This window comes from Camelina sativa, chromosome 14 (assembly GCF_030686135.1).
Source record: "Camelina sativa cultivar CO46 ecotype springtype chromosome 14, ASM3068613v1".
In the NCBI taxonomy this organism is placed as follows: Eukaryota; Viridiplantae; Streptophyta; class Magnoliopsida; order Brassicales; family Brassicaceae; genus Camelina; species Camelina sativa.
Genome location: NC_141893.1, coordinates 5,418,269 through 5,431,534, shown reverse-complemented (window position 1 = coordinate 5,431,534; position 13,266 = coordinate 5,418,269). Strand labels below are relative to the sequence as shown.

The 13,266-nt window shown below is 35.6% G+C and overlaps 3 protein-coding genes, 1 long non-coding RNA gene and 1 pseudogene across 8 annotated transcripts; 3 read left to right on the top strand and 2 right to left on the bottom strand.

Moving 5' to 3' along the window:
- The first annotated feature begins 13 nt into the window (after positions 1-13).
- On the top strand, positions 14-2,430 carry LOC104739927 (uncharacterized). 2 transcript variants are annotated; one of them, XR_015580026.1, is made up of 3 exons: positions 43-1,971; positions 2,206-2,259; positions 2,393-2,430. XR_015580026.1 is itself a non-coding variant. In XM_019235836.2 (1 exon), exon 1 carries the CDS (start codon positions 146-148, stop codon positions 2,060-2,062), a length of 1,917 nt encoding a protein of 638 aa, XP_019091381.2. In that variant the 5' UTR covers positions 14-145; the 3' UTR covers positions 2,063-2,113. The 2 variants fall into 2 exon arrangements, 1 of the variants encoding a protein (XP_019091381.2); XM_019235836.2 differs by lacking the exons at positions 2,206-2,259; positions 2,393-2,430 and having other exon boundaries at positions 14-2,113.
- Positions 2,393-4,549, top strand: LOC104739924 (RHOMBOID-like protein 6, mitochondrial). 2 transcript variants are annotated; one of them, XM_010460404.3, is made up of 5 exons: positions 2,393-2,514; positions 2,668-2,951; positions 3,538-3,701; positions 3,788-3,951; positions 4,048-4,549. In XM_010460404.3, exons 2-5 carry the CDS (start codon positions 2,716-2,718, stop codon positions 4,405-4,407), a joined length of 924 nt encoding a protein of 307 aa, XP_010458706.1. In that variant the 5' UTR covers positions 2,393-2,514; positions 2,668-2,715; the 3' UTR covers positions 4,408-4,549. The 2 variants fall into 2 exon arrangements, with proteins under 2 accessions (XP_010458706.1, XP_010458705.1); XM_010460403.3 differs by having other exon boundaries at positions 2,393-2,533.
- A 50-nt stretch (positions 4,550-4,599) lies between these two features.
- On the top strand, positions 4,600-8,632 carry LOC104739926 (uncharacterized). 2 transcript variants are annotated; one of them, XR_002035114.2, is made up of 8 exons: positions 4,600-4,736; positions 5,227-5,468; positions 5,537-5,677; positions 6,166-6,690; positions 6,778-6,847; positions 7,158-7,334; positions 7,445-7,539; positions 8,399-8,632. It is a non-coding gene; the product is annotated as an uncharacterized LOC104739926 (long non-coding RNA). The 2 variants fall into 2 exon arrangements; XR_015580030.1 differs by having other exon boundaries at positions 6,158-6,690.
- LOC104739925 (cytochrome P450 87A3-like) lies at positions 4,854-7,451 on the bottom strand. 2 transcript variants are annotated; one of them, XR_015580027.1, is made up of 9 exons: positions 7,134-7,451; positions 6,710-7,031; positions 6,482-6,631; positions 6,143-6,394; positions 5,951-6,036; positions 5,781-5,859; positions 5,578-5,684; positions 5,355-5,482; positions 4,854-5,264 (listed from the first exon to the last, which is right to left on the bottom strand). XR_015580027.1 is itself a non-coding variant. In XM_087484460.1 (9 exons), the coding sequence occupies exons 1-9, from the start codon at positions 7,328-7,330 to the stop codon at positions 5,171-5,173; spliced, it is 1,419 nt and encodes a 472-aa protein (XP_087340586.1). In that variant the 5' UTR covers positions 7,331-7,451; the 3' UTR covers positions 4,854-5,170. The 2 variants fall into 2 exon arrangements, 1 of the variants encoding a protein (XP_087340586.1); XM_087484460.1 differs by having other exon boundaries at positions 5,951-6,040.
- Positions 8,633-12,499: 3,867 nt separating the features above from the next.
- LOC104743273 (uncharacterized protein At4g04775 pseudogene) lies at positions 12,500-13,063 on the bottom strand (annotated as a pseudogene).
- Positions 13,064-13,266: the final 203 nt, after the last annotated feature.

The following is a 13,266-nucleotide window of genomic DNA, read 5'->3' as shown; positions in this document are numbered from 1 at the left end:
GGTCACTGAACCGGTTTAGTCTCTCTATCTTCTTCTCTCTTTTTTTTTCACTTTTTTTTTTGTTGTCTCTGAGCGGAGCGCTTGTTTTGTAAATTACACAGAGTGCTAAAAGCTTGAGAAGGAACGAATCAGCTTGAGAATTGAGATGATGTTGATGATACGGAGATGGAGTTCTAAAAAAGCTTTGAAATTTTTGCAGGCTCGCCTCCCGGAGACAGGTACTCTGAGAAATGATTTACTCCTCTATAGCCCGAATGAGCTGTTCTTTTGCTGCGAACGAGACTTCTCTAGTTTCAGTGATAGAAATCTCTCTTATAGAGAGAGACTGAGGAGTGGGCTTGTAGATATTAAGCCAGATGATGCTGCCAATCTCTTCCAAGACATGCTTCGGTCTCGTCCTCGTCCTAGTCTTTTTGATTTCAGTAGATTGTTTGGTGCTGTTGCCAGGACAAAACAGTATGATCTTGTGTTAGATCTATGCAAGCAAATGGAGTTGAGTGGGGTTGCACATAGCATCTACACTTTGAGTATTATGATCAATTGCTTCTGCCGACGCCGAAAACTAGGTTTTGCTTATTCTGTTTTGGGGAAGATCCTGAAACTTGGGTATGAGCCTAACACCATCACTTTTACAACTTTGATAAACGGATTATGTCTCGAGGGCCGAGTTTCCCAAGCGGTGGGGTTAGTTGATCGAATGGTTGAAATGGGACATACACCCAATCTCATTACGATTAACACTTTGGTCAATGGACTTTGTCTCAATGGTAAAGTCTCTGAAGCTGTGGTTTTGATAGATCGAATGGTTGCAAATGGCTGTCAACCCGATGGAGTTACCTATGGACCGGTTCTAAATGTAATGTGCAAGTCCGGCAAAACTGCCTTGGCCATTGAGTTGCTCAGAAAGATGGAAGGAAGAAATATCAAGCTCGATGCATTCAAATACAATATCATCATTGATGGCCTCTGCAAAGACGGGAGCCTCGACGATGCATTCAACCTATTTAGTGAAATGGAAGTGAAAGGGATCAAATCAGATATTATTACCTACAACACTCTCATCAGAGGCTTCTGTAATGATGGTAGATGGGATGATGGTGCACAGTTGCTGAGGGATATGATCACAAGGAGAATCACCCCCAACGTTGTCACATTCAACGTATTGATTGATAGTTTTGTGAAAGAGGGAAAACTTCTAGAGGCCCAAGAACTGCACAAGGAGATGATTCGACGAGGTATATCTCCTAATACGATTACATACAATTCTTTGATAGATGGGTTTTGCAAGGAGAACCGCCTAGATGAGGCAAACCAGATGCTGGACGTGATGGTTAGCAAAGAGTGTGATACTAATACTGTGACGTTTAATATCCTCATAAATGGATATTGTAAGGCTGAGCGGGTTGATGATGGTTTGGAACTCTTCCGTGCAATGTCCTTGAGAGGAGTGGTTGCAGATACAGTTACTTATAACACTCTAATCCAAGGGTTTTGTCAATCGGGGAAACTTGAGGTCGCCAAAGAACTCTTCCAGGAGATGGTTTCTCGTCGTGTTCCTCCTAATATTGTGACTTACAAAATTTTGCTGGATGGTTTGTGGGACAGTGGAGAAGTAAAAAAAGCATTGGAAATATTTGAAAAAATCCAGAAGAGTAAGATGGAACTCGATATTGGTATCTATAACATCATCATTCACGGGATGTGCAATGATGGTAAGGTAGATGATGCTTGGGATTTATTCTGTATTCTACCTCTTAGAGGAGTGAAGCCCGATGTTAAGACATACAACATAATGATTGGAGGACTGTGTAAGAAAGGCTCACTATCTGAAGCGGACCTGTTGTTTAAAAAAATGGAAGAGGATGAGCATGAGCCAGATGGTTGTACATACAACATACTAATCCGAGCACATCTCCGAGGTAGTGACATAAATACATCAGCTGAATTCATTGAAGAAATGAAAAGGGGAGGGTACGCTGCTGATGCTTTCACTACAAAGATGGTTATCGATATGTTATCGGATGGTAGATTGAACAAAAGCTTTTTGGATATGCTTTCTTAGAATTTTGGTGTTTACATCATATAATCAAAGATTCAGTTTTTAGTTTGACCATTGATTGTGGTGAGAGACATATATATATATATATATATATATATTGGATTGGTCAATGCTCCTCCTCCTGTTGATTTGTCTATTTTTGTCAGGTAAATAAAATGGATAGTGCAGGCACATTATATGTAGGAATTTATATACTTATAGTAAGTTTATTAGTATTCCTTATTGACTTTGTCTATCACATCATCAATTTATTAACAAATCATACCCCACAAAATTACGATGATAACAGAATCAATATAAGTGATTTCACGTCTGATTTATTTCCTCTCTCAGGTCTGAGATTTTTATCAGAAAGTTAAAAGGAAAGAAAATATCTTCAAGGAGCTGCCATTGACACCATATGTTGGGAAAACCCACCGATTCAACGGTTGAGTTTCTCCAAAATCCAGCAATAGGTACAGAGGAAAACTGAAGGTTAAAAAAACTCTCTGCCTGAATCTCTGATAATAGATTGCTCTGTTTCATGTGTCCTGTCTCAATCTATTCTTCTTCCATTTATTCATCGTCTTTCATCCGTTGATTTCATTTTTTGTGTTTACTATTTATAGTAAACACCAGTTGTGCTGTTCTTTATACGACGAGAGAAGAGAGAGAGAATGTCCAGTAGAGATATGGAGAGAGGTAGGAAACACAGAGGGGACACCCAGTGGACGTCCTGGCTGACTCCGACTATTGTCGTGGCTAATGTCGCCGTCTTCATCGTTGTCATGTTCATCAACGACTGCCCCAAGACGACCAATGGTGCAAATGGAGATTGCGTGGCCAAGTTTCTCCGTAGGTTCTCGTTCCAGCCACTCAGAGAAAACCCTCTTTTAGGCCCATCTTCTTCCACGTAAGCTTCTTTAAGAACTCGTAATCCTAATTTTGGTGAACTTTTTGGTCTTTTTAAATCACAAAAGCCCCAGAAGTCTCAGTGTTTGTCCCTTAAGTTTCAAGGTTTTGACAGTCTGATCCTGTACTGCCTTACAAATCAAGTTCTTGCTTGTGGGTATTTTGATAGTTATCTTTTGTTTGATCATTATATTCAAATTTGACACCTTAAAATTCAATTTCAAACTTGTGGGTCTCAATATTATCCCTATTTTTTCCAAAATGTTATGAAAGAATACTGATCTCGTTGCCCCATTAGAGTTTACTGATGCACAAACCTCATTGGTATCATCTACGATTGCTTCATTTACTCTGTTGATGCCATGTTTTGCTCAAAACAAACTCTGTTCTTAAGATAAAGTTCATCACAGCATTGTGCTCTGTTGTCTAAACTACACGATTTTTGGTCAAACGACCTAGTATCTTTGAGGGCATGGTTGGATTTAAGATTATGAGCTGCCTTAGCAATGGGGTCTGTAACTTTTGGTATTGTTGTGATTCCATGTTTTATCCTATCCGTGATGATTCTAACCATATGATGATTTCAGATTGGAGAAAATGGGAGCTTTGGAATGGAGGAAAGTCGTGCAAGGCAATGAAAAATGGAGGCTCATCACATCTATGTGGCTCCACGCTGGTGTCTTTCACCTTTTTACTAATATGTTCAATGTAATCTTCTTCGGTATCCGCCTTGAGCAGCAGTTTGGCTTCAGTAAGTCTTTCCTATTATTACCCGCGATTCTCTCATTCTTCCGTTCTTTTCATATATTCATAATGTCTTGTAAAATGACTCTGCAGTAAGAATTGGACTCGTCTACTTGATATCGGGATTTGGCGGAAACATTCTCTCAGCTCTCTTCCTTCAAAATAGCATCTCAGTTGGTGCCTCGGGCGCTCTTCTTGGACTCATGGGAGCAATGTTATCAGAGCTTCTCATCAACTGGACTATCTACGCCAACAAGGTACCATATGATGTGCCTGTTCTTTTTCAAGATACAAACATTAACTGTAATGAATCATTGTTGCATTGACTTGACGAGTTTCTGATAAATTTCCAGCTGGCGGCTTTGTTCACAATCTTGTTCATCATAGCAATCAATTTGGCAATAGGATTGCTTCCTTGGGTTGACAACTTTGCTCACATTGGTGGTTTCTTAACCGGATTTTTACTTGGGTTTGTACTACTGATCCGGCCTCAGTTAGGATGGGAAGAGTCACGCAACTCTTCGCAGTATGGTGGCCGTGCCAGATCAAAGTATAACCCGTGCCAGTACATGTTGTTCTTTATTGCCGGTGTAGTTGTCGTAGCGGGTTTGACAGTTGGGATTGTGATGCTTTTCAAAGGAGAGAATGGGAACAAACATTGCAAATGGTGCCATCGCCTAGACTGTTATCCTACTTCCAAATGGTCTTGTTGATGATATTTCTTTCATTCATCATTACTGTTACAAACTCTGTTTCTAACTATATTCATTGTCCTATTTGGTTGTGTAACTACAAATTGAAAAGGATTGTTTTTATTGATTCCTCAAATTGAAAGATGTTGGGCTTGGAACGAAACTTATTAGCCCGTTTATAAAAATTAGTGACATCATCATGTATAAACCGGTGAAAAGTAGCCGACACGTCAGCAGATCACCGAGAGGGAACATATGGTTTTTTGGGTTGGTGGGCTTCCTCTGGCGGCGATCTTCATCTTGAAACTACAGTGTTGTCGTTCATCGATCAATCGAAGAAAAGTTCCAAGGTAACTTTTACAGAAACAATCCCAAACATTAGTACTTTCATCTTCATCCTAATGTTTTGATGTGTGTATTTCCTATTGAAGATTTATAGGCTTAGGAGATTCTGCAAGCTTTTATAGTTTGGATAGAGTATCAATATTCATTATAAATACTTCTTTAGGAAATTTACATATACGATTTGATCAAGAACTTAAGGAGAATAATAAATCTCAGTAGTACTTGTTTTCTTTTACATGCCTTTGTGGTCAATAACTATACATTACAGTTTCTGAGCAAGACACAAAAGCTAGTAACAAAATTGTTGTATTCACCTTTGTAGCTGATTCTCAGCCTTTTAAAACCTAAGACACATCTTAACTTATGATTTGTAGTCTTAGAAAATGTATAACGACGTATTAGAAATCCTAACACTTCTGTTTTACTTAAAAAACATTCTCTAAGTCTCTTTTTTATGGAGTCTGACATGGTAACCATTTGGAAACTGTAATCCAGGAGTTCGAAGTATGTCTCCTCCTTTAATCTCTTCCCACCTGATAAATTCAAGGGGCCAGAATCAAATCAGCCTTATTGGAATCTAACACAATAGAAGAGTGTAATTAAGATGATTAGCTTTTACAAACCTGTATTTTGTTACCAAGGTATGAAGAAACGCAGCCATCTGCAATTTGGTGAAGTCGGTTCCAACACAGAACCTCATACCGCCACCAAACGCCATGAAGTGCTTTGATGCATTGGTAGCTTTTGATCCCTGCATCACATCCAAATTCGATTAGTTCTGTTATTATTTTTATTTTTTTCCCAGTTTTACTTGGAGTAGAAGTTACTTAGAAGGTTTGACCTCACCTCCCATCTTGATGGATTGAAGACTAAAGGATCTTTATACTTTTCTGGATTCAAATGTACAGCTGGTGGACAGACCATCACCGCCCAGCCGGCTGGAATGGTATAATCTGTAACCATTGACAAAAGTCTTAATGATAAATAATTTAAGAAAAAAAGAGGCACTTAAATCATTGAGAATGTTATTTTACTTTATTTTATCATACCTTTGAATTTTATATCTCTCAACGTCTTTCTGAAGATTGCAGGAACTATATTTGCTAGTCTCGCTGTTTCGTTAATAAACTGCATACAGAGTTTACTTAAGACTTAGTCAGCTGAACTTTGTATTGAAACTTTAGAAATTATCATACTTTTAATCAAAATCTTAAGCAACCTGAAATGTGTAAGTCATTGACTTGTATTCTTCCCATGTAAGTCCTGAGTCTGCATCTTTCCGGTTTCTCAGAATTGTCTCATGTTCTTCCTGATCATGAAGATGAACACAGTTTAGCTTTTTGATTATAAACCAGAAATTTGTCACTTCTTGGTAAAGATATCTATATACTGTGTTGATCCTCTGACTAACCGTTAAACGCTTTAGGACTGCAGGGTCATCTGTAAGAAACTTGATAGCTAAAGTTAAAGCGAGAGATGTTGTTTCGAAGCTGGCAAATAGTAAGACAAACATCAAGTCCAGTGCAATATCCTCAGTCAGAATTGTCCCTTCTTTCTGAATCTCTTCAATAACGTAATCAAAGAAGTCCCTTGGGATCTTCCGCGGGTTCTTACGCCTCTCTTGAAGCATACTCTTCAACATTTTCATTGCCTTTTCCCTACCCTGCAAGACAAGACAGTTTCAAAACATTAGTACCAATATGTGATGAGGCAAGAAATTGTTGAAGACTGAAGAGAATGATGGATTCACCTGAAGACATTTGTGATAAGCTGTGCCTGGGATGTCAAAAGGGAAGGAGATCAATCCTTGAATGAAAGCAACAAAGTTTGCTCTTAGATTCTCTGATGACTTGTCTGGTTCATGGCTGATCAACTTCTTTGCGGTGAGATCAAAGATCATCTGATAAAATGTGTGATACCAACATGTTAGCAACAAGGATTATAACTGAAACAGAAAAGGTGTGCTTGTTAAACTTACGCTTGCGGTTGCATCTTTGAGTTCTACTGAATCTTGATTTGACCAAAGCTCTAACCTCTTACTTGCAGTTATTTCGACTTGAGGAAGCATCTTCTTGAGACCATCATGGCCAAAGAGAGTCAAGACCATGCTTTTAAGGTACTTGTACATGAACCCATGTAGTGAACCAACATTATTTCTCCCAAAGATGTTGGTAAAAGTGTCTGGATACCAACTCTGGAAACAACGACCCTCTTGTTGAAACACAAAATAACTCAGATCAGCATCTGTTGATACAATAACTGGTCTGCCCACGAGATTGGTCTTGAAAATAGGACCATACCTACACGTATTAGAACAAGAGTTTTAAAACCTTTGCGTACACACTAGAAGCATTAGTTATTAATCACATTGCTTTGAATGAGAGAATAAGAGAGACACTTACTTCTTTACCCTTTCTTTGACAAAGGGAGGGATGTCTGAAGTTGAGTTTGGCTTGAAGAACTGGATAGTCTCCCCGAGTAATGGGAAACCCATGGAGCCAGGTGGAAGCTTTCCTTTGCATTTAGGGTTCTTCCAACTATATATCCAATGTGTGATACTTATGAGAAGCAGAGAAACCCAAATGAACAATGCCCACATCACAGTAAGACAAATTTAAAGAAGAGTATATATGATGAAACTGCTCTGATGGAACTACAAATCAAACTTTTTTTTTTCTCCCTCTGACTTCTTTATTGGGTTTGTGTTCTTTAGACAGAAACTGAAAACGTGCAGAGGAAAGAGAGAAAGAGAAGTTGAGTGCTGGCCCATCTTTGTCAACCATTATGATGAGTGCTTAAATAGGCAAGGCAAGTCTCTAGACATAACTCTGATTAGATAATAATATAACATGTTCTCAAAAAGTAGTTGCAGAATGTAAATAAAAATTTTAAAAAGCTTTAAGCAAATAAAAAATACTCAAAACCTGTTTCTAGAATTAGAAACCATTATCCGTGTGAAAGGGCAGCTTTTTTTATTTAAAGTATTAAAATAAAAATCTTAGGAAATATAATATGAAGGTTCCTCGAACCTCCTAGTTTATTGCATCTCTCATATGGCATTAAAACACTAAGTCTGAACATTAGGCAAGTTTTCAGCTTCATTTTAGGAGAGATCATTTGTGAGAGCTCTTCCTCTTTGCAGCTCCATTAGATTTTGATTAAAGTAACCACTGATGATAATAATAACATTGTCACTTTAAAAAAAAAAAAAAAACAGTGATAATATATAACAAACTGATGTAACTTAAGATTTGAGACTCATATTGCTATTAAAGTGAGGGAAAAATAATAAGTTTACAGCTTCTGCATTATTAGTTTCATAATTGTTTCTTCTTCTATCATTCCCATATCTATGCTAAAATTCTAGTATCTAATACAATCTTTGACACCAGGGAAGCCCAAATAAACTAACAGATAAAGTACATTTCAGTTTGTTCTCATTCATGCTCAGGATCTCCTCTTTAGATCTGCTTGTCATGTGTTTTTAATCATTATCATTATTATCTTCCACTGGTCAAACTCAAGATCTTGCAAAATAATACATACATCAGCTTTTAGATCTTGTTTAGTAACCACTGCATATGCAAATTCTCTGTCCAGATTATGAATTTTAACCTGAGAGTTTAATCATAGTATCATATTATCTTCTTCTTTTTTTTGGCTTTAGGTGTGTGAGACATATATAACCCCAGACGGCTCTTGGGACCCATCAGGTTAAACCAATAACACAGGACAATATGTGTTTTAGCCTTTGAGCCACGGGCTCAGGATTTATGCAACAAAACCATGCAATTCTACTTTCCTACCCACAAAAACTCAAAATTACTAGGTAGGTTACTGTGAAATACCTCACCATTATTATTATTCACCTTCTATTAGATAAAAAGCAGTTTGAGTGTTACATAATTGGTAACAAAAAGTGGTTCCTTCATCAGTAATCCTGGGTCAAAAAAGACAACTTTAAAGTTTGGACCTAGCTAGAAACTACTGTGTATACACAGGCTAGGGTGATTAAGACAAAGCCTACGTTCTTATAGAACTGCTTTTATAGGGAAAACAAAACAAAATGAAACAGGAGTATTACATTATTGTCATTGCTAGCAAAATCCAACATTACATTTTAGGATTAGGGTTGGATTGATGTGTTTGTGTGAAATAATCAGGTCTCTTAATTACTGGGTGGAAAAAAATCCAAATTTGTAAGTTAGTATAACCTCGTTAGGGTTTTAGTGAAACTAATTAAAAACTGTAAACATAAATAATAGAATCATTATAGTATTGAGATGTGCTCGCTAGGGGGATGTACCAAGATAAAGGACAACTCAATAAGCTATTAATTGTGTTTTGTTTTAAATTTTCTTATTATGTGCTTGAATAACAAATTCATCACACCTACTATTTTTTTTTTATTATGTGCTTGAATTTATCAAAAGTTACAAATTCATCACACCTAATATTAATTTTGTTTGGAAATATCTTCGTTTCGTTTTTGTATAGATAAATCAATCATCATTTAAAATATTCACATTAGAAATAATATTAATTATATTATCTCTAGTCGCGCAAATTGATTCGATCGAATTGGCTCGTTTTGCAATCTTTTTGTATATTTTGTTTTTGTGATTACGGTATGGGGATTTAGAATATTTTAACTTGATGGCAAGAAAATTTTGATGATTGAATTTTATAAAAGAATTCCAATAATAATAATTTAAGTAAAGAGCTAGAAATTTTCTATTGGTCGGAGCTGTTCTTTGGTAAGACTGTATTTGCTTCAGAGTGCGTACTTGAGTCATATACATGTTCTGCTCTATAACGTGGCGTGAACTTATTGGCTGCTTTTGAACACAAAAAGTTGGCCACGTGATACATATCTTCGTATTGAAAATATAAATATGATCCTTCTAATTGTAATTTTTGCTGTTATTTAGGAGTTTTCTTACAGATTTATTTTGTTATGAAATTACTTTTATAACTTCCAAAAGGATTTGTAAACGTAAAGAGTATATATATATTAGTCATTACTTATCTAGTTATCTTTCCCATTACTGAAACATTTTATTTTCATTGAATATTTTTGCTTGTCTATCCATTTAGTCACTAATTTAGATTAATCAAGCAACAAATCAACAGTTTACAAAGTAGACCATTGTTGAAGAGTGGTAACATCTAACCGAGTTTAAATCTTTCTAGCTAGGCTTAGTTACTTAGTTAACATTTAGATACCATGTCTTACTCTTATCTAGCAAATACAAAATCTATCCACATATATATACAAGAAATAAAGAGTTACGTTTTAATAAATAGAAGTAAAGACTTAAAGATGGAAGATGATTGAAGCTACACGAGGATTTGAGAGAATTGTGGAGAAAGTTCGTTAATGTTGTCTATGCCGTATGAATGGGGGAAGCCTTTTATATTCTACAATAGTGTGTTCTAATTTCAGACGTACTACACAACATATAAAACAAAGGAACGAACGAACAAAGAGTAAAAATGATTACTTTCACTCGGATATAGTTGAATGTGTATAAATCATTTTTTTTTCAACTAGAAATCATTTTATCACCTTCTTTATTATGAACGTAGCTGACTCAGTAGACCATATTTGAACCTCTCATGATGCCAAGGAAAAAGATCTTAACGGTCTTAGCGCACAACATTATAGACGTCGCTCTTGGCTACGACAAGTAAATGTGATGATTTGCCGGTGATGATTTTCGTAGGCTTGTCCTGATCAAATACATGGCAGGTAAATGTGGTTAATTTAATTAACAAGGTAGAATAAATGAGAAAGGCAAAATATGTTATGTTTGTTAATATTAAAATCAAATAGTTCATGTTAGGTTAAAAGAAAATACAAAAAAAAAAAAAAAAAGACAGATTCGGTCGTACGTGTCTGCTTGTCCCCGTAGGGTTTGACCTTTCACAAAAGTAAAAAGCCATTCGTGTCGTGGGGGGAGCCACATATCGAACCATTGGGTCTCTACTTCTCATTTTTAGTTTGTTTTGACTACATAGACACCGTAATATTAATCCTTCGTTTGTATTTATTTATTTCAAGCCACGTTAACACGAGTGGTCTAGTGGAATTTGTCAGGTTTCCGCAAATTTTTATTAGGGTTAAATTTTAAGCCATACAATTATAAAGTTATTTTATACTTACGATGCATGCCCAATTAATTAACTTATATATAAAACTTAATTACTATATTAAAAAAAATCAACAACAGGTCTGATCTGATCTGATGGTCCAAACTAGGAGAAAATAATTTATAAACAACTCAACTAAACTTCTAAACATAGCAGCACTACGAGCCAAACGGTTATATTTAATAATCTAACCATAAAATTTACTGTATAAATTAATTAATTACTCCATTAGTTATTCAGATAAACAACAATACGAAAAAACGACAATCGAGAGTTGTTTAATGATACAACGTGAATTTGGTTGTACTGTATTCGTAAGCAATTTCGCTGTTACTTAATTACAAGTCAACGAAGATTCTATGATATTCTTATAATATTTAGCATATAGATAACTCCATTAAAATTATAAGCAAAAAGGAAAAACTTTACCGCGGAATGTGTCTATATATATATGAGTATTATACACTTCAAAAGAACACAACAGCTTAGCTTAGCTATTATTCAAATTTTGTTAAAGTATAGATAATTCCATATATTCAAGGATTCCTATATTCAAACGGTAAGAGTTTTAAAACAATTTCACTTAATAATAATATAGTCTCACGATATCAGTTAGTGTTTCTTGATGAATAAAAATATTAGCAACTCGAGAAGAAAATTATGGGCGAAGTAAAATAATTGGCATTGCGGTAAGCAATGACCAAAGAACTTCGTCATAAATCAGGGGCCTAGGGAAACATGAATGGGATCATTTGACTTCTTTTGTTTTGGTATCAATATCAATTGATTATTATGCATACATACGTATACCTAACGAATACGTATAGTAGTATGTAGTTGCATGACATCGATTTGATCTTCATTTGAATAGAAGTTAATTTCCGTATAATTATGAGATTGGTTTAAACTTTTAAATTAAAAATGGATGCTCTCATTACTCCAAAAGTGCTGATTTGTTTTGTTCGCACTTCAAAACCACGTGATTTTGCACTTGTCATAAGGTCCACCCAGCTTTTATTACCCGATTACATTGCATCTAACGGAGTATTTTTTTTTCTTGTGAAAATAAAATATGCAAAATGAAAGTTCTTTTTTTTGGCCCTCTCATCTCTTTCAATAAAACAAAAATATAATGAAATTTAAACCCATACTAATCGGAAACATTTAGGGCAGCATGTACGAGGCCCCATGTAAAATAGGGTTTCAACTCTTGTACCTGTACTTTAAGGTTCTACCTATTTCTCCCTCGACAACATATATTTTCTCAATTCCATCTATATTAATTTATTTCTATATAATTAACCAAAATTAATTAAGTTGTAATAAATCAATGTTTTGCATTTTAAAATTGATAATTCGCGATTGGTTTAACCCGACCAAAAATATTAAACCCGAAAATTGTTTTCTTTACCCATAAAACCAAATCGATTTGGAGAAAAATTGAATGTGTTGTCTTCTTTTGAGCATGCTTATGATAACAACAATATAGCCGATTCGGATTTATGTTTTGGTTCATTATTGACAACACATGTTTTGCTTCTCTTTTCATTACGAACAACACAAACCCTCGACATTGTCTTAACATAACAATAGAAATACAGAAATCTCAAAGACATCATACAACATTTCCACACAACCATACGATTGAAGCTGCCACAACAACAAGTATGCAAACTGTCTTCATGTTCGACTTTTCCAAACTCTCCTTTGTATCCGTTAGCTCTTGCTGAATGATCTCATTCATCTCCTTGTTCATCTGTTGTTTCATCTCCTGCATCAACTTGTTTTGGACCTCGACATTGTCCACCACCATCTTTCTTAGAACATTGACATCTTCTAAAAGCTGCTTATGTTTGCTTTCAATCATTCTTATCTCCTCTAAAAGAGCATCATCAACCCAACAGAACATGTGTTTCTCCTTTTTATCCTAACATCATGTCCGGATCGGAGAATCAATCATCAACCCATTGGCAAAATATTTGATAAATTCAACAAACCAACACATAAATCACATTACCTTCACGCCCTGCACGCATCTGTAGAATCTCCGATACGGATTCTCATCTGTTTTCAAAGTGAACATTGTTCTTTCGTTACCACACCAACACCTACTCGGAACTCCCCTGTGAGTAGTTCCCGAAGTCAGATGAGACGAATTAGAAGAAGAAAACTGGCTCATACTTCCAGTTAAAGTGAAATAAACAAACGGAGAAAGAAGAAGAAGAAATTGAATCGAGAAAAAAGAACTCGATTTTCTTGGTCTCGAGGAAGAAGAAGAAGAGAAGAGAAGAAAAATAAACCCTAATTTCAATTTTTCCCCAAATCGATTTGGTTTTATGGGTAAAGAAAACAATTTTCGGGTCTAATATTTTTGGTCGGATT

Excerpts from the sequence above, each read along its gene's own strand:
- LOC104739927 (XM_019235836.2), top strand. The coding sequence starts at position 146 with ATGATGTTGATGATACGGAGATGGAGTTCTAAAAAAGCTTTGAAATTT.
- LOC104739924 (XM_010460404.3), top strand. The coding sequence starts at position 2,716 with ATGTCCAGTAGAGATATGGAGAGAGGTAGGAAACACAGAGGGGACACC. Across the intron at positions 2,952-3,537 it reads TTAGGCCCATCTTCTTCCAC|ATTGGAGAAAATGGGAGCTT; the intron begins GTAAGCTTCTTT and ends TGATGATTTCAG. Across the intron at positions 3,702-3,787 it reads TGAGCAGCAGTTTGGCTTCA|TAAGAATTGGACTCGTCTAC; the intron begins GTAAGTCTTTCC and ends ATGACTCTGCAG.
- LOC104739925 (XM_087484460.1), bottom strand. The coding sequence starts at position 7,330 with ATGTGGGCATTGTTCATTTGGGTTTCTCTGCTTCTCATAAGTATCACA. Across the intron at positions 6,395-6,481 it reads CTTATCACAAATGTCTTCAG|GGTAGGGAAAAGGCAATGAA; the intron begins GTGAATCCATCA and ends CTTGTCTTGCAG. Across the intron at positions 6,041-6,142 it reads CAGTCCTAAAGCGTTTAACG|GAAGAACATGAGACAATTCT; the intron begins GTTAGTCAGAGG and ends CTTCATGATCAG.